Source organism: Amphiura filiformis, chromosome 9 (genome assembly GCF_039555335.1).
Source record: "Amphiura filiformis chromosome 9, Afil_fr2py, whole genome shotgun sequence".
Taxonomy (NCBI): Eukaryota; Metazoa; Echinodermata; class Ophiuroidea; order Amphilepidida; family Amphiuridae; genus Amphiura; species Amphiura filiformis.
Genome location: NC_092636.1, coordinates 68,189,360 through 68,210,780, shown reverse-complemented (window position 1 = coordinate 68,210,780; position 21,421 = coordinate 68,189,360). Strand labels below are relative to the sequence as shown.

At 38.2% G+C, this 21,421-nt stretch overlaps 1 protein-coding gene across 1 annotated transcript in view; it reads left to right on the top strand.

Annotated features, from left to right (window-relative positions):
• The first annotated feature begins 80 nt into the window (after window positions 1-80).
• The window catches only part of LOC140161378 (uncharacterized), a 44,560-nt gene continuing 23,219 nt past the window's right edge, over window positions 81-21,421 (top strand). The window contains exons 1-6 of the mRNA XM_072184887.1: window positions 81-378; window positions 13,507-13,556; window positions 14,358-14,589; window positions 14,965-14,998; window positions 16,215-16,280; window positions 18,719-18,866. Coding sequence (XP_072040988.1) covers window positions 274-378; window positions 13,507-13,556; window positions 14,358-14,589; window positions 14,965-14,998; window positions 16,215-16,280; window positions 18,719-18,866 — 635 coding nt within the window. The 5' untranslated portion in view covers window positions 81-273. The remainder of the gene's footprint in view (window positions 379-13,506; window positions 13,557-14,357; window positions 14,590-14,964; window positions 14,999-16,214; window positions 16,281-18,718; window positions 18,867-21,421) is intronic.

Below are 21,421 nucleotides of genomic sequence, written 5' to 3'. Positions count from 1 at the left end.
CAAATAGCAATTTTAAACCAAAATATTGATGTCGAAAAAACAAACACTTCGATTTCAATCAATTAACCTTTGACCTTATTTAAAGAGCCACGCAGATGTTGTGTTGTTGTCGTCAATGTTTGTAACAGGTGTATCATGCATGTATGGGGAAACTGAATAAGCTTAACAAATTAATAAAGTTATGCAATGGCAGCGTGTACTAGGGATAAGTAGTAGATGAATCACGAACTTGCACTCTAAATCTACATGTTCTGTTTAAATTAAGCCATCAAAATGCATGATTCGGGAGGGGCTGAAAGCCCTGTCAAAATATTTGCCAATATTTTTATATCATTTGTTGGAGCTGGTGTTTTAGGTCTTCCATTTGCTTTCAAAGAGGTGAGTAGTCTTTAAATTTTCTGTAGTATCAGAAGCTTAAATTCATGTTCACATACTCGCTATACATGTAGGTTGGTTGGTTGGTTGGTAGGATTTTCCGCCTTTAATACAGGCGCACCACAGATATAACTGTGTCTAGTTCATAAAGAAATGTCCATTAAAAACATGTAGACACATAAATACACAAATAGCGTCCTGCCACCATCAGCATTAATCAATCTTCCGTCACAATAAAAGTGTCCATTCAAACATGTAGCCACGAAGATAACGAGTGTCAAAAATTCATTTTCCCGTCACCGCGAAAAATGCAAAAAAGTGCTCATTAGTGCTCAAAAATGCCACAATGCCAAAACTTAATAAGGCTAGCCTTAGCCAATCTTCTTCTTCTTCTTCCTTATAAGTGCCTCCCTCATATGTATGAGTATTGTCGCACTGCGTACAGACAAGCTGTACTTATTTTTTACTCTGGAACCTAGAGTAGATGAGTGTATTTTGAAGATGTTCAGAAGCGATGCTCTCTTCGCATGCTGACTGAAACATAAGCGTCTGGTCATAGGTTCAATGTCGTCACTCAGTGTGCTCAGTTGAGGAGAAATGGCATCATCATCAAGTGATTTGTGAGTACAGGCAAGTATGATCTGAAGTAGAGTCTGCTCTATACGTCGAACAACTGAATACATGCACAACGTGTGGACCAATATATTTTTGTAAACATTTTAGGCCTATAACAAAATGTATATTTTCGTACAATTGTACACTATCATTTCTACCCTATGACCTATAAAAGTTACCTGTTATCAAAGTGTCCGCAAAAAACTGGTCATCACAAGTATCTTTGATGCTGAAAACTAATGATATTCACGCAGGGACAGGCCGAAAACCTTACCTCGATCGTAAAATCCAGCCCATGCATGTCATAAATAATTCATTATTCCATTGTGTAAATGTCAGTGATTGTGTCCATGTATTGTTATTGCACCTGCGAGAACAGAAGTCATGCTGAATTTATACTCGATCGCTGGATCACCATGTGAATTCGCCTCTTAAAAAAAAAGAAAACCTCTACGACCAGGTTGTTAAGCATCGAGCACGCTGACTGGCTTAGCAATTATCTAAGTAGTTTTGTAAACCAATCAGGTTAGACGTACTTTACTGGCGGGTCACATTAATTCATACCGTAAAAGGCCGTCGCGTTCATTGATTGGCTTTACGATTGCGATGAATGGTTTTGCAACCAATCACAAAGCGGGTTATAAATAAATAAGGCACCCGTCGGAAATTTTGTACACGTCCATGATGACGTCATGCCCAGTGCCACGAGGTAGCCAGAGGCTTCGCTTTTCTGCGAAAGCGAGTGAGTGGTATAAAGTCAGTTTCACACCTGTGATTTATGGAGAATATCATAAAATCTCTGAGCACAACCACAGCGCATTTGACAGATAAAAATGACATTTGCAATTCTGAGCAACGGGATTCCATGAAATTGAAGATTATGTAAGTTATTCTACAGGATCGGTAATAATTAACAGCTGGTCTGCTGTATTTGAAGTGCATATTGAAGTTTGTAAGTTTGTGACTTCGTATGTTACATGTATGTGCAATAGATAATACAGGAATTAGCTTAAATTGGCATGCTTTCCTGCAATTTGTCTGTCGCTTACGAAAGTTATTTGGAGTTCAGGGCACGTCACACCGAGTGTGACGTGACCTCGCTGGGCATAAGTCTGCTCATCATTGAGAATGGCATCTGCAATATCATCCTTGTATATCTTGTGGAGGTAGATTTTGATCTTCTTCATATGTACATCTCGACTGCTTTAAAGAATCTTGCATCTAAGAATGAAGTGATGCCTGTCCTCTGGTTCTTCACCGCATACTGTACATGTTGGGTATATCTGGTTCCATACAGCAATACGCAGTATTGCTGTCTGGTAAGCAGGTACGAATTGAGACGTTGTGAATTGAGACGTCGGAGCCGGTCAAACACAGAGGACTAGCCTACATCCCGTATCCTACTATCACTCAAACAAGCAAATCTCTTCACGAATTCACTCACCTTGCGATCCTACATCATCAGTTGAAACAAACATCTAAGTTTCCAAAAACAACTTTGTCATTCCTCAAAACTACAAGTAACTTCATTAATAAAAATTGAAATCATACTATTACCCGTTATTGAAAATTTTGTTCGATTTATGTGAACCAAAAGAACGCACGAGTCGAGTTCAGTTTACCAAAATGGTAGCTCCTGCCTCCTGGTCACCTCAGATATGACGTCAGTATCAAGCTGCTTATTAAACGGTGGATCGGATTGGTTGAAATCAACGCCACGTTTTTGACCTTACAGGGGTCAGAGATATGCATATTCATGTATGAAAACAGCGATGCGGATATAGTATCATCACCGAGAACTGAGAATTGCGACATTTTCGATGTCAGGGAATTTCAGACACGGAGACTCCGCGGAGATTTCGAAAAATTCGTCCAAAGGTAACCAAAAGGTTGGGGATCGCATTTTTAACTATCACTAAATGTTTCGGAATTGAGGTCGGCTAAAAAGTAGACAGTTTCGGGGACTGTAATTGGTGTAGATGTCACATTTTGAACAGTGAGCGATAAGTGACCAATTTCATGCTCAGCACAAGTGACTATCTTTACACAGGGTACATGTTGGGTCGACTTGGAACTGATTAAACCTTGCACGGTTTGCTTGTAGTACATAGGTACCAGTAAGAAGTCTAGCCTTTACAGCCGCCATTTCATCTTCCCTTGTGTTTGCTGAGAGGGTTCGCCATACAGGATGGATTTTCAAGGGCGTCAATATTGAGATATTTCAGAGACGTTTTGGTAAAGGCTTCTTTTCTAGTTTCCTGATCCCAGTAAAAGTTGACTGCATCTGAGACTCTGGTTTTCCATTCCATCTTCTTAAGGTGGGGCAACCAGCAGCTCATAAGTGGATGGAAGATCATATTTGAGCAGAAGCTGCTTAAGGTTAAACAAAGTGTTGAAGGGCTTTACCTCCAGAAAAAATATATTATTACCTTATACGTAAGAAAATATGTCTACTTATCATGTGAAATAAAAAAATCCAGAAAAAATTGTGTGAAAATGTGTTTTAGCCTATTTTTTTTAGCTGTTATCAAGCACTATTATTCGATTTGTTTACAAGCGCCAAGCAACTGTCGTCTGGGAGAGTGATTGACATCTTTATTATTAGAGAAGAATGGAATCTGTATAGTTCATGAATATTCATGTAGTATTTACACAACCTGTATCCCAGCCATTTTTGCCTACTACGTAATCGTTCATATAAGACGCCCATATGATCCATGGTGTTAAACTGATATTCAACAACTTTATATCTCTCGATCTTTGCGATCCGAAATATTGAATTTCAACTTTAGGCACATCTCTAGCAAGGTAATAAATACCTGTCACAAATAGAGGTCTTGAAATGTTACTTGCAACGTTAAAAATGTGAATAGAGAACAAATCGGGTTCAAACATGCTTCAAAAATATGAAGGTAATTGTCAACGCCTACTACCAGAATAGCCGGAAGAGGGCAGACTTCATAAGGGAGTGTTCATATATTTTAGTGGGGGACAAAGAATTTGGAACTTATTTCGGGAAATTTCCTGGGTTTTTGGTTTGGTTTTTTTATTTTATCTTCCTGTTCAGGTGTTTCGGTTGGCACATTTTCGGGGCATTTTCATGCACTTCACAGGAGTTTTTCGTGGTTTCTCTGTAGCTGCCGTGTGTACTTTTCCCCACGTACAGGGTATAAATCCCGGGGTATAAATAAATAAATGAATAATAAAATAGAAAAAAAAGAATCTGGAACTTCAACGTCAAAAAACAAGACAAATTGTACCCTGCTAAAAATATCAACCCATATCCTCTCTGAGAATAAAAATAATAAGACTCCAACCTCACCTGCAAAAAAATATTTTTTCGGGGGATAATTTGGGATAAGTTCGGGCCTATTTTATTGCGACAATTTTCAAAATCTATAAGGTGAAATGTGTCGTGCGGATGTGCGGCAGGGGTGGGGTGCATTTTCAGCCATTTAGTTTAGACTCTGTTGTATTTTTAGCCATGATTTTATTGACCCTCAGTGTCATGAAAATTAGGTTCAAGAAGGGTATTTTCAATAATTTTCTCGAAAAGTAAAAATTTGCGAAAACTTTCAGTCCAAAAGTTGATACAATTTTGGGTCTGTTTTCTTCAAATTTGGTTTAAAATCGTACCGTAGTTTTTCGGAGTCACAGCCTCACATCCTTACCCAAACCAGCTTGAGAAGGTTCCCCCGGGTGTGTGCAAATTTGTAATTTATAGGCCTACACTCGTTATTTAAGCCTAAAAAGTGTTAATACCATTAACACTGCCATGGCCCGTTTTGTCGTGATGACTGGCTTCCAAAATGTAGGCCTATTTTAAATTATAAATCTGGTCCCGCTAGAGGTGTGTTTTTACCCGCGGAGGTCTCTCCCTCGGGTTCGTGGATGTGCCACAGTTTTGGGGTCTACCTTTTCAACGACTATGATGGGTGGGTTTACAGCGAAGACCAACTTTTGGGCGCATTTTGGCAAAAGTGCCCTTAAAAAGCGTCAAATTAGGCCAAATTTGGATGACTTTGATCCCCGCGGTACAAATGTTTTGAAGAGACCCGCCTGAGGTTTTATTTAAAAAATGGTCGGGCCTGCTAAAAAACCTCCCGGAATTAAGCATGGGTAGGCCTACCAAAATGCCTTGAGACCCCCCCCAACCCAGCGCCGGGACCTACATGACATGATATTCTCCGCGAGTCCACCAGAAAATATAAAAATACAACATTTTGATAGGCCTACTATATTTGTCTGTATAAAGAGCTAGGCGTACCGGGATTTGCCGGCTCCAATGTTCATTTTGATCTATTAATATTTGAGCCACGGCGCTCGGGAATGTGAAAAGGGGGGGGTAGGAGCAACAAATTATTCAGGACGATGCGTGAGATTTTACTCATTTTCCAGCTTTTTGCGTGAGATTTATTACCTAGGCGTGAGATTATACTACCTTGGCGTGAGACCGTGAGAAAGTGACCCAATGCGTGAGACCGTGCACGGCCAATGCGTGAGAGTTGACAGCCCTGCTTGTAGGCCTACCGCGTATGTCTACCGTGATGACAGGAGCGTAGCTGCCGGGGGGGGGGGGCAATTGCAAAAATTGCCTATTTGGGCCCCGCCCCCTAGGGCAAGGAAAAAAAGAGGGAAAGGGGGGGGGGAGAAAGAGGAAAAAAGAAAGGAGAGGGTGAGAGGAGGGGCAGAGAGATGGGGAATCCAAACGATATGCAATACAGCTCAATGGGCCTACCATATACGATTATGATAAGCCTGGCAAAATTGTCTATTTGGGCCCCCTGCCCCAGTGGGAAATTTGGTGGATTTGGGCCCCGCCCCATAGGACCTACAGTCTTGCCCCTCCTGGAAAAAATCCCAGCTACGCCGCTGCGTGATGATGTTGCAAAGTTGCGGAAGTTCATTCATAAATTTCCCATTTCCACTCGACAACAACAGACCAGCACGCAGCCCGCAGTAGCTAATCTCCGAGTTAAGAGACATGTGCGTTTCTCTTTCAACAGAAAATAATGTGACCATGTGACTGACACGATGTACGCTTCAAATAATTATGCTCTCGGCGTCAAAAGTATGATAATGGAAAATATTTATAATGAACACTCCCTTATTTAGCCACACCTTTCTCGTGTTGCCTGGTATATCAGCAAAATCCTACACTATCGCCTTCCCTTGGTAAAATCCCTGATAAAAACTCGTGATATTGAAATTGAATTTCAGCGCCAGAACTTCCGTCATTCTAGCATCATGGATGGATATGCAGTGGCGCCGCTAGGGGGGGGCAGTATTTCCCCAATATTTTTCTTTCTCATCCAGTTTTTAGGCAAAATCCCCACAATTATGTAATTTTCCACTTTTTGCGGCAATTTCAAGTGCAATAAGTGCCCCCGTCTCAAATTCACTTCCCCGGGCCCCATGCCCGGAAAAAATTCTGGTTCCGCCACTACGGGTATGGCCATAGCTAGGGGCGTCCCCCCCGTTGCCCTTGGTTATGCTGGACGTATGAGAAATTTAGAGCTTGTTCAATTCCGCCAATTTTAGAAATTTTAAAGGTAGGCCTATATACAGTGTAGGCATGTAGGCCTATATAGCCTATAGAAAAACGGATCACAGTCAAATAAAATATAAAAATCGTAGGCCCAATAATTTTACTAATGGCATTTATTGAGCTGCTCACTTCTTGAAAATCCTATGGTTTAATATTGATATTATATAATTGCGCTCCTTGTCAAGCTCCTCAGTAGGCCTGCACATAGGAGAGTGACTAACTGAGCTCCCGCTATTTTCAGAAATGAAGGCCTGGCCTATTAAATGAATAATTAGGATTGAGGCAGCCTTTTGTTTCATTTTACAGAACTTTTTAATCCCCCAAAATTAGTGGGTTTTTAATGGGGAGTAGGCTTTTAAAACGAAATTCAAATTTGGCAATATTTTCCATTGCTTAATGAATTGATCTGCGTGAAAATGCCTAAACATGTGGCCAGAGCAGGATGACTGGTATAAAAATCTTAACTTGTGAGAAAGGACGTAGGCCTATGGGGTTGTATGAGGCTGTGGATCACGAAATGCCCCTTTAATGTGTGCTAGGTAAAGTCATTCTTCCTTTCGACCTGCCAAAATTTAATTTTATTCCCTCCCCCGGCCCCGGCTTGCCAAAAAATTGCTTTCTCGAAAGGCTGTGCAATCAGTACCGGTATTAGCCTACTAATTATAAGCCAAAATTTCCAAGCGACTCGCTAAAAATCGCTTGCCTCCCGTCTCGGCCAGCCGAAAATCGCTTGTCCGCACCCCCTGGACTGCCAAATTTTGTGGCCCCTCCCCTTGGCCTCCCAAAATGCCCCACCCCTTTGCATAGGCCTAGGCATATATGCCAATTTTTTGGGATCCCCAATTTCCATACCCATACCTTAAATGGATTTCTAAATATCTACCTGTTGCAAGCGCAGCATTGGCGCTGGATTTTAAGCTAGAAAATACCTAAATATTTTAAAATCCAAACTCGGCAACACCACTTGCCCTCGGCAACACCACTTGGCAAATACAGCCCGTCGTAACAATGTCGTACGTAAACATGTGTTTTAAAAAGAAATGAGAGTGTCAAAAAAAAAAAAAAATTTCGAATTTTGGCCTTGAGCAGCGACAATCAGAGGTAAGAAAAACACAGTATGACGCAGCTTGAAATATAGAATCACTATATCAATTTTGAAGTTTGTACTTCAAAGCACAAGCCGAAACGAGGTGAAATGGTTCGAAAAAAAATTGATTTCGCTGTATCTTTTTATCGCGAAACTAGACAATTTGGCAGCAGCGAGTCGGAAAAATAGCAAATATCTCAATTTTCTGCTATCGAAATGAAAATTTAAATAGCACCTGCATGCAGAAGAGGGTTTATAGAAATAATGTAGGTCAGAATTTTGTCTATGAAATCTTGCACGGAATTGTTATTACTGGTTACAAAACGACATACAAGTGGAGGCCATTTTACTTCAAATTCGGCCAACATTTTAAGCTTACATAAAAAATCGAGACAACCAATATCAAGAATGAATATGCACATTCTTTTATTGACTTGTTTGTAATGTGCGTCGAAGTTCCCAACAAAATCGCCACTTCCAATGAGAAATTATGGCCGTGTTCCCAAAAATCTTGATGCTCCGGATATTGAAAAAAATTTGAAATGTTTGAAAAGTACATTTCATTTTGAGCCAAGTGGAAAATTCAAGCATAATAATGACCCTTACACTTTCAGCTTTTAGACGTAGTTTGCGTTTTCTCTCTCCGATATTTATTTCCAGAAATAGATAAGTTTAAAGGGGGCTACGTGCATCCCATTTTGCTTCTGAAAATGGCAAAATTGTGTATAACCTTAATATGTGCGAACCAGCTCCTACTTTTCTCTGTCTTCACAGCAAGCTGTCTTTGAGCTAGATCCAATTCAATGGAGCCTTCACTGCGGAGGATGTTTCCAAAATGGGTGAGTGTTGACTGATGGACAACAGCAAGGATAGGTTTTGCTCCCAGAAGCCTATACACAGCCTGGTTCACGGGGTAGGTTTTTCTGGTAGAAATTGAAGCTGTCTATAAAGCGTCTTCCTCTGAAAAGTGTCAAGTTTGGACAGATCTGATAACTTGTAGGAAGAAACCTCAAGTCCATACAACATCCTAGGAATTACATATGTCATCCATAAATGATGTGATATTTGTGGTGCAAAGCCATTTTTGCCATGCATGCCAGCGCCAAGTGCATACATAGATCTTCTTGCCAGTTGAATTCTGTCATCTATATTGACAGAGTTAGCTTGGTTTCTCGGGACCCCAAGATGAGTGTAGTCATCTGGATATGGAATCTCGTTGCTTTCCAACTCAACTGAAGACTTGACCTTAGTATTGTACACCAGAGTTGCACTTTTGGTTGGATTAATTTTGTAGCGATGGTTCTTCGAGTACACTCCAACTAAATCAATAGCAGCTTGCATATCTAAAGGATGGTGAGCTGTAATGGCCATATCATCAGCATCTTTCCATTTCAAAGATGTTTTTGGGTTGTTATAAAGCCCGGGGGGTTCACTCCCATTGTGGCCTGTACACCATCCGCGATAATCAACTTTTGAAAAGCACCCTAAACAAGGATTTAACCCTTGGCTAAAAGCGATACCCTAAACAGGGATTTTATTCCTTGCATGAAAGTTCATACCCTAAATTTCATTTTAGCGTATTAGCAATTGCAATTTTGCTACCCTTTTTCCAATTTTTCATGTTTTTGACACCCTAAACACGATCACGGCGTATCGTGCCTACCCAAAAACTACCCTTTTTACTGCGTTTTCATTATCGCGGATGGTATACAGGCCACAATGGGAGTGAACCCCCCGGGTTATAAAGCTACTTCAGGATGAGCCATAAGTCTCCTTCAATTCCCATTCTGTGGAGTTCATTCATCAAGATGGAGTGGTGCACGACATCAAAAGCCTTTGATGCGTCTAAGAAGGTAATGTAAAGGGGTTTCCTTGCATCCTTTGCTTCTGCAATGGACTCCGTAATCAGGAGGGCTGCATTAGTTGAGGAACACTCTGCTGTGAAGCCACGCTGGAGTCTGCTCTGGTTTCCTTCAATGATGAGGTTTGCTCTCAGGAGCCAAGCTTTTTCCAGGAGTTTGCCAATGACGGCGGTGACTGTGATTCCCCTGTAGTTGGCTGGATCTTTCTTGTCTTTACTCTTCTTTAAGATAGGTGTTAAAACACCATGAAGTAGGTTTGGAGGAACAAATTTGGTCTGCATAATTCTGTTAATGATGAACATCAGATCCTTCAGGATTCCATCACCAGCATATTTGAAATGCTCAGCAGAAATCTCCTCAGCATCCTGTGCTTTACCATTCTTACAAGATCGTATGATCTGCTTGATTTCATCTAGGTTCAACGGGAATGGAATGATCAGTACTATTGTACAGGTCAAAGAGAAGCCCTTCTTTGAATTCGGAGGTCAGCTTGTAGTCATCCGAGAAATCAGTCTCTTCCTGAGGTGTAGCAAGATTTTCAAAATGTTCTTTGAATCCTAGCATCACTTGATCATCACCAACCATCTGATTTCCGTTGATCACTAGTGTGTCTGTGTTAGAAGTCTTATTGGATCTTTGTTTTCGGATTAGCTTGTAGAACAGCAAGTTGTCATCCTTAGTAGCTTGCATAATCTCGTCATAATCCCTTTTTCTCGCAACTGCTCTTGTTCTTCTAATTGCGGATCTAAGTTTAATCTTTGCTTTCTTCATATTGATGAGCGAATAGTGTCTAATGAGATAAAATCATGCGAATAAAGAATGTTAATAAAGTCATTTACTTTGGAATCGGTTTCATGGTCAAGCAGATCTAAATTGAAGTCACCATTATATAACACTGGCTTTTTTCATTGGAAATGATGTTGAAAGTATTGCTTAGTTGGTCTAAAAAAATCACTGTGAATAACGTACTTGGGTTTATAAAGAATACCGATGATGGTTTGAGTAGAATTATGGGACACCTCAATAAAGAGAGAATCGCAGTCTGAGCAATCTAGGGAGAGGTCGGGTCTAAGGCAATAATTTATATCATGATTGATGAAGAGAGAAACGCCTCCTCCACGACGGTGTGGTCGAACACAGTTCTCCCTTGAATAATTATCTATGTCAATTAATGCAGCTTCATCTTCAGAGTTGAACCAAGTTTCAGAGAAATCATATAATATTAAAGTGATGATCCAGAGAAGACAAATAATTAACAATGTCGTTGGAATGTTTGTTGAGACTGCATGCGTTATGGTGAAACAAAGACAAGTTACATGTATTGATGGGGGGATCATGAGTATTTATATTTTCATTGGTGTACTGGCAAGGGATATCTTTGGGGCTGGTAACATTGGTGCTATCAAGAAACTTATCGAACGGGTGCAGAGAGCTGCAAAGACAAAGGGTTGGAAAATAGAGTTAGATATGGAGTCGGACATAACAAGTATACAAAACAAATAGACTTAATATATTACTTAACAAAAAAAGAAGCAAATTAATTTGCAAAAATATCCGAATTAAAACAAAAATACAATTTGGATCAAGCGAGTGAGCATCTCGCTAAAAATGGAAAATAATGAAGATAACTTGGTGACATTAATTAATTAATGAAATATCCGTCCTCAAGCGGATCTTCAGAGTACAACATTAGAGGAGATTATTCATGTGCCGATACATGATAGGAAGTAATCACAAAACCTTAAAATGTTGATGTTAATATACAATAGAGGTTGTGCATATGACATATCATACTGTAAATATGGCGGACTATTCAAATGTATTTAAAAAAAAGCATGAATGCAAACTGCCGCAACCGTTCGTCTCACACACATAACAAATGCACTATGATCAAATAGGTTGATGACAACAATTGATTGAATGAACTGCACTGGACAATGATTGCGGTGAAGGACACCGGTTCAAATCTTTTGTTTGGAGCCACTCGATAATTTCACGCACAACCTCTATTATAGGTACATTGTATGCATAGTAAACAATGATGATAATCAGGTCATTATGAGGACGAGGGACCCTGGATTAGATTGATGAATGATCCGAATGATTACACAGAAGGCGTAATATATGTGTCACTGATTCAAATACATGTGAGCTGACATTCGATATGTGGTATTTCAGTACCGTACACTACTGGGCATTGCAATCATGCAAAAAGTAGAAATTCAAGAAGCATTGAAGCATTTTTAGATATTATACCTACAATTTTTTGGCCTTTGGGGGGATGTATATCTTCAATACGAAAGGTCAAAATTTGCAAATGGTGAGCAGCTTTTCCTCCCAGATACATACACTTACAGTATATCATTAGATTTATAAAGTTTACTTTAAATTTGTCTGTACTGTTATACAAAACATATCAATATTTAATAATTTGCCATAAAATTTGTATTATATCGTGAATTTCAAAATATCAAAATTATTTGATATCAGAAGGACGTTCGTCGTATTCAGAATGCAATTTGATGTATCTAAAGTAATGTTCCACCAAAATCAAGGTACATACCACCATACAATGTACATAGACCTTTTATTATTGAGCTTGTGGAGGACAGGTGCAGGTTGATGATGATAAATTCATATATTTTGGGGATTCAATCATCTTTGCATTTTCATTGAACACAATGAAGGATACAACAGCTGTTGTGTAAATTACAATTGCCTTTCTATCTTGCATGTAATTTGCATATTTTATTAGTGAGCTCTGCTTGCTTTGTACATATATATCTGTGAAATGTGCTACAAAATGATTTCATTGCTGAAAGGGGATTTCATGATTTTTAACATCCTCATTTTAGGATATGGTTCAATTAAGATATCAATTAAGAAAAAAGTTCATTTCCATAATTTCAGTTGATGACATGTACATTTTTCATTTAGGACCTATACAGCACCCCATACAATGCCATAGGCTACTGCGTTGTAATTTCGGGCTGTCGGCAGCCCGAATATATAAGTTGGATAATATCTTTGTCAAAAGACGGAGTCTGCAAGAAAGGGGTTCTCATTGCAGCCCACAGCCCAGATCTGGCCCACCGACCATTGTGGTTAGCCCTTGAACAGCTCTCAAATGTACAGTAAACATAGCAAAACAAGATCTTTACAGTAAGTTTACTCCTTTGTGGCCCACACACAAATATAATTGAGAACCCCTGATGTAGTCATAGGTTTCTAAATGGTAATAGGTATTTCTTTTTTGGACAAACTTGCGGGGGGTGAAAAAGCAATTTTATAACCAAACAGTCCAGACCTCACAATGTTTTTGAAGGATGATCTGATCTGAGGAGCTCCAGAAACGAACAAAATGCCCTAGCCTCTTCCTATTTTAGGCCATCTTAATTTAATAGTTCATCTCAAAGCCCCATACACACATTAGTTTTAAAATTTGCCCACCCACTGGAATTGAGTGCATTTTATTTTTCCCCTGTTTTTTCTTTGTTTTTTTTCTTCAAATCCACCACAAAAAATCTCATGTCTGAAATCAGACGTGAAAATAGCCTAAATCATAAATCCAGGGCTTGAATTTCAGGGAGGCCACCAATGCCATTGCCTGCCCCTTTTCAGTTTTGGCTTTGGTGCTCCAGATCTTTGTGAAAGTTACAAGGCATTTTCATCACTTGTTGGCCTTGATGCCCTTCTTTGTCTTTGTCCAGTGGCCTTAAAAATGGGTTCCCCCAAATATTAAAATTCAAGGCCAGCAAAAATCTCAATAAAATCCGCATCTTGACCACAGTGAAACCTCCTTGAGAGATGAAAGTTGGTCTATTCTTGTCAAAAAGCTCATCCCACAGATAACAAAATTAAAGTAAAATAAACCTATAAAAAAAGCCCTGCATTCCGCATTAGGCTTATAACTTAGGAAGGGCTTTGAGACAAACTACTAAATTAAGATGGCCTATAAAATCTCATAATTTGGAACCTAATATTAAACAATTCTGATGTATTTTTTCCCAATCTTGCAGGCTGGCATATTGGAAGGGACAATCATAATGGTATTTGTTGCAGTTGTAAGGTATTTGAAATTTTGCTTCACATCTTTTCTGTACTAGTTTCCTAAACATAATGTAAAATTATTATTATAATATTGTATAATAATTAGATAAAAGTTATTAAATTAAACTTCAACACTACTTGTTTATTTCACTTACCGGGAGCGCTTTTGAGGAACTTCCTCATCATCAGCCGATGTTGTTAGCTCTGATGTTTTCTTGGAAACGGCTAGAGACCAACCTGATCAGGCGACATCACACTTGATGACGTCACTGAAGTCGGAAGTTTCCTGCCCCTGGTGCCGCTGGGTTTGATCAGGTTGTTCCACATAAGATTTAATTCCAATCCTGCGTCTCAGTTCAATGAAGGTCCTTGCTTCTTGATCTGGATAGCTTCCAGGGCCCTCCTGGGAAATTCTTTTGTTTCTTTCTCCAGTACTTTTAGCAAAAACAAGCACCAAATAGACTGGGACAATGTAAAAGTACTGGAGAAAGAAACAAAAGAATTTGTTCACATACAGATTATTAAGAATTGTTTAGTTGTGAGTTATTGTAAATTAACCCAAAAATCATTTCAACGTCAGTGGCGGCACCAGGAATTTCAGGGGGGCATGGGGGCAAAGTGAATTTAGGGGGGCAAAATCTACAAATTTTATGAACAATTGCCGCAAAAAGCGGAAATTTACGTAATTTGGGGGTTTTGCCTCAAAACTGGTGGGGGGCAAGAAAATATTGGGGGGGGGGGCAAATGTCCCCCTTGCCCCCCTGTAGGTCCACCACTGTTCAACATAAACGCTAGTTTTATTTTTGATTGATTTCAACAGTGTTAAAGCCATGCTGCTTCTAATAGACTGTAAATACAAACTAGAAGAAAGAAAAGATGTTCAAAGACTCTTCAAAGTCACTTCTGCTGCTCAACATTCTGAAGAAAAAGAAGAATTGCTAACCAAAGAAGAAAATGGGGTAACAGAACGTGAGCAAACTACACACATTGAAGTGAAAGTAAATGGCCAACTTCATCAGGAAAAAATAGACATAGAAAATCCAGATAGAGAAGTGAGTGTTGAACTTTTTTGTTTATAATTTTAATTTGAAATTCTCAATTAAGACCAAGAATTTAGCCATGTTTGTCCCTGTAATACCTGAGCAGTGAGCAGGTTAACAGCTTTAACAATTGTGACATAGGTGGAAAAAAACATTGTTTTCCTACATTTGTTTTTCTTTTCACACCTCAATGTTTTACTTTTTTCATCTTAAAACATATTATTATGCAATAAAAATAATTTTCTGAGTGTAGTCTGAAGGAAATACAATAGTCTAGGAGCTAAGTCTCATACGGGCTTTACTTGTAGAAAGTCATTGTATTAAAACTCTGCTAAAGGATTTTTACATTAATCATGCATGCATGTATGTATGTTTGTATTTCTGCAGAAAATATTGAAAGAGATTGACTATGGTGATGTTGGTAAGTGCATGTGTGGGCAACTTTTCAAAGTTGCGTAAATAATTTGTATAAAACATAAAAATATTTTTGTCATTTAATTGTTGGATACTTCATCACCTGACTTTAAATATTTATACTATTTCCCCCATATTTCATGCAAAAAAATTGTCATAAAAGAGTACTATTGACCGAATGACCGGTGATGATGTTATAGCCCATCAGTAGTACTTTTTTTATTGCATATCGGCATCTTGTATTGGAATTGTCATACCTATAAATTGTAAATCTTCAATTCAGTAACTTAGTCTGTTATCTACTGAAGATAGCATAGTATACAAATATTGACTTATCTGCTATCTACTGAAGATATCATAATATACACATATTGACTTGTGTTTTCTAATGAAGATAGCATAATATACAAATATAAATTGACTCATCTGCTATCTGCTTAAGATAGCATCTATACACATATTGACTTATTTGTTATCTACTGAAGATAGCATATTATATAAATATTTGTTATTTGTTATCTACTGTATACATAGTATACAAATATTGACTTGTGTATCCACTGAAGATAGCATAATATTCAAATATTGACTCATTTACTATCTACTGAAGATAGCATAGTATACAAATATTGACTGGGGTAAATGTTACAGATACATGCAGGCAGGGCCTCTATCAGCAAGAATCATATAAATATGCTTTGTACTATTATATATGGTATCACACCACCATATCAAGTTCCCTATTCTTTTAAATTGTACCAACAAATTTGTAATTTTCTCATGGTTAAACATCATTGTGCATTCAAAACACCATTTTGCCAAAGGTTTATGATATATTCTACCCTAGAACCAGCATTGTTTTGGTAGCTGAGCTGCTCAAATTTTTGCAGTGATGCATCGAACATGATGTATACCATACCAAACTCTACAGCACAGCGCTTCTATGTTGTGACATCATATTTTCAACTGAACCAAACACCTTCCTCAAATTCTTTTTATGCTCAGATAGTGAGAAAGTTATCCACAGATCACAACTATCACAAAAATAGGCACATCAGCCTTCATCCTAAACTTATTTTTCCATTAAAATCAACCTGGTATGGTCAGGGAATGGACTCACTGGTCAGTCAGATAGGCAGGGACCTGATCTGGTGGTGTGATCTCATAATATACATAAAGATCTTTCCCCATCATAGAATTTGATTTGTTTTATTCTCGTACAGGATATTATGCATTAGGACAAAAAGGCAAAACCCTTGTGGATGCTTCCATAATTATATCACAAATAGGTAAGTTAACAAAGTGTACAGTAAGGGCTGGTTTCTTGAAACATAGCTAGTGGTCAGACTTCATAAGCCATTAGGCTTAAGCCCAATTAGTCCTATATATACCAGTGCTTATAATTTCACATCATACATCACCTGGAAAGATAAATCAATATACCGTAACCACTCGGGTATAAGCCCCCCCACCCCTAACCCCCCTAGATGGCAGATTTCACTTCAAAAATGCGGGTGGGCTTATAACCGGGGAAGGGCTAGTGCTTGAATTTAAAATTTAAACAATCATCCCCCAATGGTATATATGCCCAATGTACCCGTAATTTCTATCATCTACATGTATGTCAATTTCTTAAAATTGTTAGTGTGGAATGTTATTCATCAACTGATATTTTTTTAATATTTGTTCTTAAATATGAGAGCAAAGCAATGATTTGATTTAAGAACTTAGCCAAAATTTAGTACTGGGCTTATACCTGAGTGCACCCTTGTTGGCTTGTTCCCAGAATATTTTGAAAATTAGGGGGTGGGCTTATAGCCGAAGGTGGGCTTATATCCCGGTGGTTACGGTAATGGATCTACATTGGTATGGCTAGTCTGCTGACATACGCTTAGAGAAATCAGACCTCATTGATTTTGTGTGGTTATTTTGAGTACTGTTTAATAAGTTTTTACAAATCCACATTACTTTTTATTTTGTGTATTTCATGTTAGATTCATACATGTAGCCTGAAAGCCTGTAGCCCACCCCAGAAATCCCACTGGAGGGCAAGCAAATAATTTTTTTTGACCTAATTGCTCTTCTTGAATTAGGGATTCAATCATGTTTCACCGTTGTTCATCACCGATCGGTGATGAACAACGGTGAAACATGATTGAGTCCCTTTCAACAATGAAAACAAGCTAAAAGATCGTCTAATTCACATGATTCTTTCATTTGGAATATATGTTTGTCACTGCCACTCAACCTTACAAGATGATCGGTGATTTCTCTGTTGATATCAGCAATAAAACTAAAGAATAACGCTTGGCTCCTGTTCAAAGGTAAAGGAAGAGTTGTTGAAATACTGATCAAGATATAAGAAGCATTCTCATTAAAATCCAAAGAAATTAGACCCAAAGAGAACAAGACTCAGAATTGCCCCACATATAATGCTATGGTAAATATGCTATGTTTGTTATGCATGTCGGGATAACACATTAGATGCAGAACTCATACAAACCTGCATTTTAAATCAAATTTTTCCGGGGCACATGGCAAAATAATGCCGAGGTACACTATTATAGCTTCCATGAGTGACATACAAACAAGCTGGAGTCAGTTGTCTTTGGTAAAATCAGTAATACTGCCCCCACAGGCTATCAGTTCTTGAATGTAGTTCACTGAAGTGCATAAAATGCATGTCACTTTTGGTTTTTAAGTTTCTATTGTTTATGATTGTTCAGGTAATGCAAAACAAACCTGCTGAAATAGTTTCAACCAACCCAAAAATCATTCTGACAAATAGGGTTTCATTTTTGGTGTTTTTTGTTTTGTTTTTGTTTTTTTCATTTGAATTTTCATCTTGGTATAACGTATAAAATTTGTTTGTAACGAGCCTGGCAAATCTTATAAATCATTGTTACCAATTTACCATCATATTTTATTTGTGAGCTTGCATTTTATCCCCCTGGCTGTAGCCATGAAGGGGATATTGCGATAGTGTATTCCTTCTGTATGTAGGGGTGTGTATGTAGGTGGGGGTGTGTAGGGGTGTGTATGTATGTATGTATGTGTTTGCCTTCTGCCTATTTTCTCGGAGACTAGGGGTTGCACATTCCTCAAACTTGGTGGGTGGGTGCATCTTGACCCGAGACAGAACGGGTTTGTATTGGTTAGTGGGTCAAGGGTACTGAGGTCATCGAGGGGTCATCTGAGGTCATATTAGTAAAACTGTCATATGGGCATGAAACTTGGTGGGTATATCGAGGTCACCAGGGGTCATCTGAGGTCAAATTAGTAAAAACTGTCGGATGGGGATGAAACTTGGTGGGTACAGTCAACATTTAAAGCCAAATTTTTGGAAGGCCATTTCGGGGTCACCAGGGGTCATCTGAGGTCAAATTAGTAAAAACTGTCAGATGGGCATGAAACTTGGTGGGTACAGTCTACATTTAAAGCCAAATTTTTGGAAGGTCATTTCATGGTCACCAGGGGTCATCTGAGGTACAAGTTTACTGACCGCCCAGCCAGGAGGATCGCGTGGTTCGAGAACCGCCTATTTTTTAAATATTGTATATGCCAAAATATTTTTTGTTTGAATTGAAAATTAACTGGCTGGCGGACCCTGACTTTTGAGCATAAAGGGCAATACAAACTTTTTTTAGGTTATAATCTCCTTAAAATCCAGGTATAGTTTTATCATTCTCATTCTCTCATATCTTTTCATGCATTCTCATTCTTTCAGGATTTTGCTGTGCATATTTAATCTTCATATCCAATAATCTAGCAAGTGTTATACATGGGTCCCATATGTTCCACTGGATATCAGTTATGCTGCCACCACTAGCGGTATTATGCATGTTGAAACACCTAAATAAACTAGCTATATTTAGGTAAGTAGAAGTATACTGTAAATAGTCTTTTTAGGTACCGTATTTGTTCCAATAAGTGCCCATACCCCAATATGCGCCCACCCAGGGTATTTTCAATTTGCTAAAGGGTACCATTAATGTTGTCTTGACTGATAGACATTGATACAATGAAATAGCTTGAGGATTTGAAGTCCTGTGTAAACTTGCAATACATTTACTGCATCAGAAAAGCTACTAGAACGTCTCGGGACCGTAGTATAACGTAGTTTGTCTCTAATAAACGCCCCTACAAAAAAATTAGGTAAACCAGGTAAAAAATAAGTGCCCACCCAAAATGACTTTGTAAACCGCCCTGTGCGCTTATTGGAATGAATATGGTATTTAATTAATTTCATAAGGAGTCCAGATTTGAGAATTGAAATACCAGTGAATTCAAAAGTTTGGCATTTTGACAAGTTTCGAAGCATTGTTATATATATTTTTACAGAAGGAATTGACATGTTCTTTCTTTCATATTATTGTGTGCCTTATTTGGTAAATAATTCAAATACAAACAAAAAGGCAAATATCTGAAAAAGAAGGTCCTTAGAATGGAGTCTCCAGATTAAGAAAAAAAAACACAGATCAAATTTTGAACAGGTGCATTTTTAAAGCTGTAGGCCTATTCAAAATAAAATAAAACCTTTTTATGTGTGTATAATGAAGGCCCATTCAGTAAAAGCTAAAGTTTGGAAAAATGAAAATGTTGTAGAATTGCTTAAAAGTGAAGGATAAATCATTAATATTGTCATTAAGTATTTCTGAAATTAAAACTTCGGCAAAGAAACAAGAACAAGAAAAAACAGCAGTAGTATTGGCAAGTGGAAGCCCATTCAAATAAATAAGTAGAGATATAACAGTTTCTTCTAAAATCATCAGCTTTCGACTTAACCACTAGCAGGCTATGTTAGCACATCTATGACACTAGCAAAGGTAGTGGCGTAGCCAGGTGGGGGAAATTGCCCCACCAAAAAAATTTCAGGGATAAAATGGGGATGACAAAGAGTAAAGTGTCATTAAAATGACTGTAAATGGGACTAAAAATTGAGGGACAACCCCCCCCCCCCACTAAAAGCTTGGCTATGCCAATAAACAAAGGTGCAAACAAATACTTGAACCATACATGGCCTTTTAGGGATTAAAATATTATTTACAAGGGAAAAACCTTTTGTTTGTAAATTGATAATTAAAAAAACAAAAAGTGGTATATTTTACTTAAAATCTTCCTTTTTGGGGTGAGGTGGTGACACATTTGGTATCATGTTCTTAGCTTAATTATTAGGCCAAGAAAAAGGAAACCCTGTTCTACAGGCTTGACCAACCCAGATTTTCTGTTTTGGGATTTTTTTTTAAATATTTGCTGTACGCATGTAACACTCATCAGCCATTTTGGGCAAAAAATATATTTACATTGACTAACAAAAATTTGACAGAAGCAAATGGACACAAAATTGCAACTTATTTACATATTTTGGTGATTTTTAGATTCATTTGTGAAAAACAAAACAAAAAAACACCAGACTGACCTTCTTGAACGGTCACCTTTAGTGGTATTTTGTTAGCGCCGGTATTTGATCTTTGTGCAGCTTTAATTCTATTTGAAATCCTTTGGTCATGATGTGTAATACTCTTGATCAATCATACTTTATATTTGTTAGTATGGGAAAAAGTAATCAAACTTATCATATATATCTGTAAGGTCAATCTTTTCATAAAGGATTACAAAGTTTGGGCAAAAATTGCTGAAAGGGTGCAGTCATTTTGGCAGCAATATCAGGCCGTTGCAACTCGTATACCAGCGCAATGCAAAAAGGTGGCGTCACCGTCGGCTTCCCCCGTGTATTACCCGCCAGCGCCATTGATAGGTCACGGCCGCTGCCATTAATATTGAATATTGCTACAATTCATTTGTTTATGTTTCTTATATTCTTTCTTTTATAACTGTGACCATTATTATACATGTACTTTAAATATTAACTGTCATTACTGTATCCGTTTGTTTGGTAAATTTTCATGAAATATTGATAAATTAAAGAATTTGTCATTAAACCCTGGGCGCCGCCATTTTAGAAAAGTGAAGAAAAATGCTGCTGCCACCACGATAGTACTAAAAGCTACCTAAAAAAAATATGCGTAGTGCTGTGGAGACTTACGTTAACATGACGTCACAAATATGCTAATTAAAGAAAAATGCTGCTGCCATCTACGTCCACATGTTGCAAGCGTGACGATCGCTGACCTCACATCGACGATCGGAGTTGCAATTCATCGCACTTCATGCTCTATTCTTTATTCCATGGCAATATCAAGGGTTGAGAACCAAAAAGACACACAATGTACATAATCTAAACAGCAGACATAAAGTAGACCAAATTGAAGTGACCATAAAATACCATTTGGTCACTTCAGTTGGCTTAAATTGAAGCTGATTTTAGGACAAATCTTGAAATATGTGACATGATCAAGGGGAATGAGTCACATGTCGGCCCTGGTCGAAAATGAGTTTTACACATGTTTTGTAAGAGGACATTTAGAGC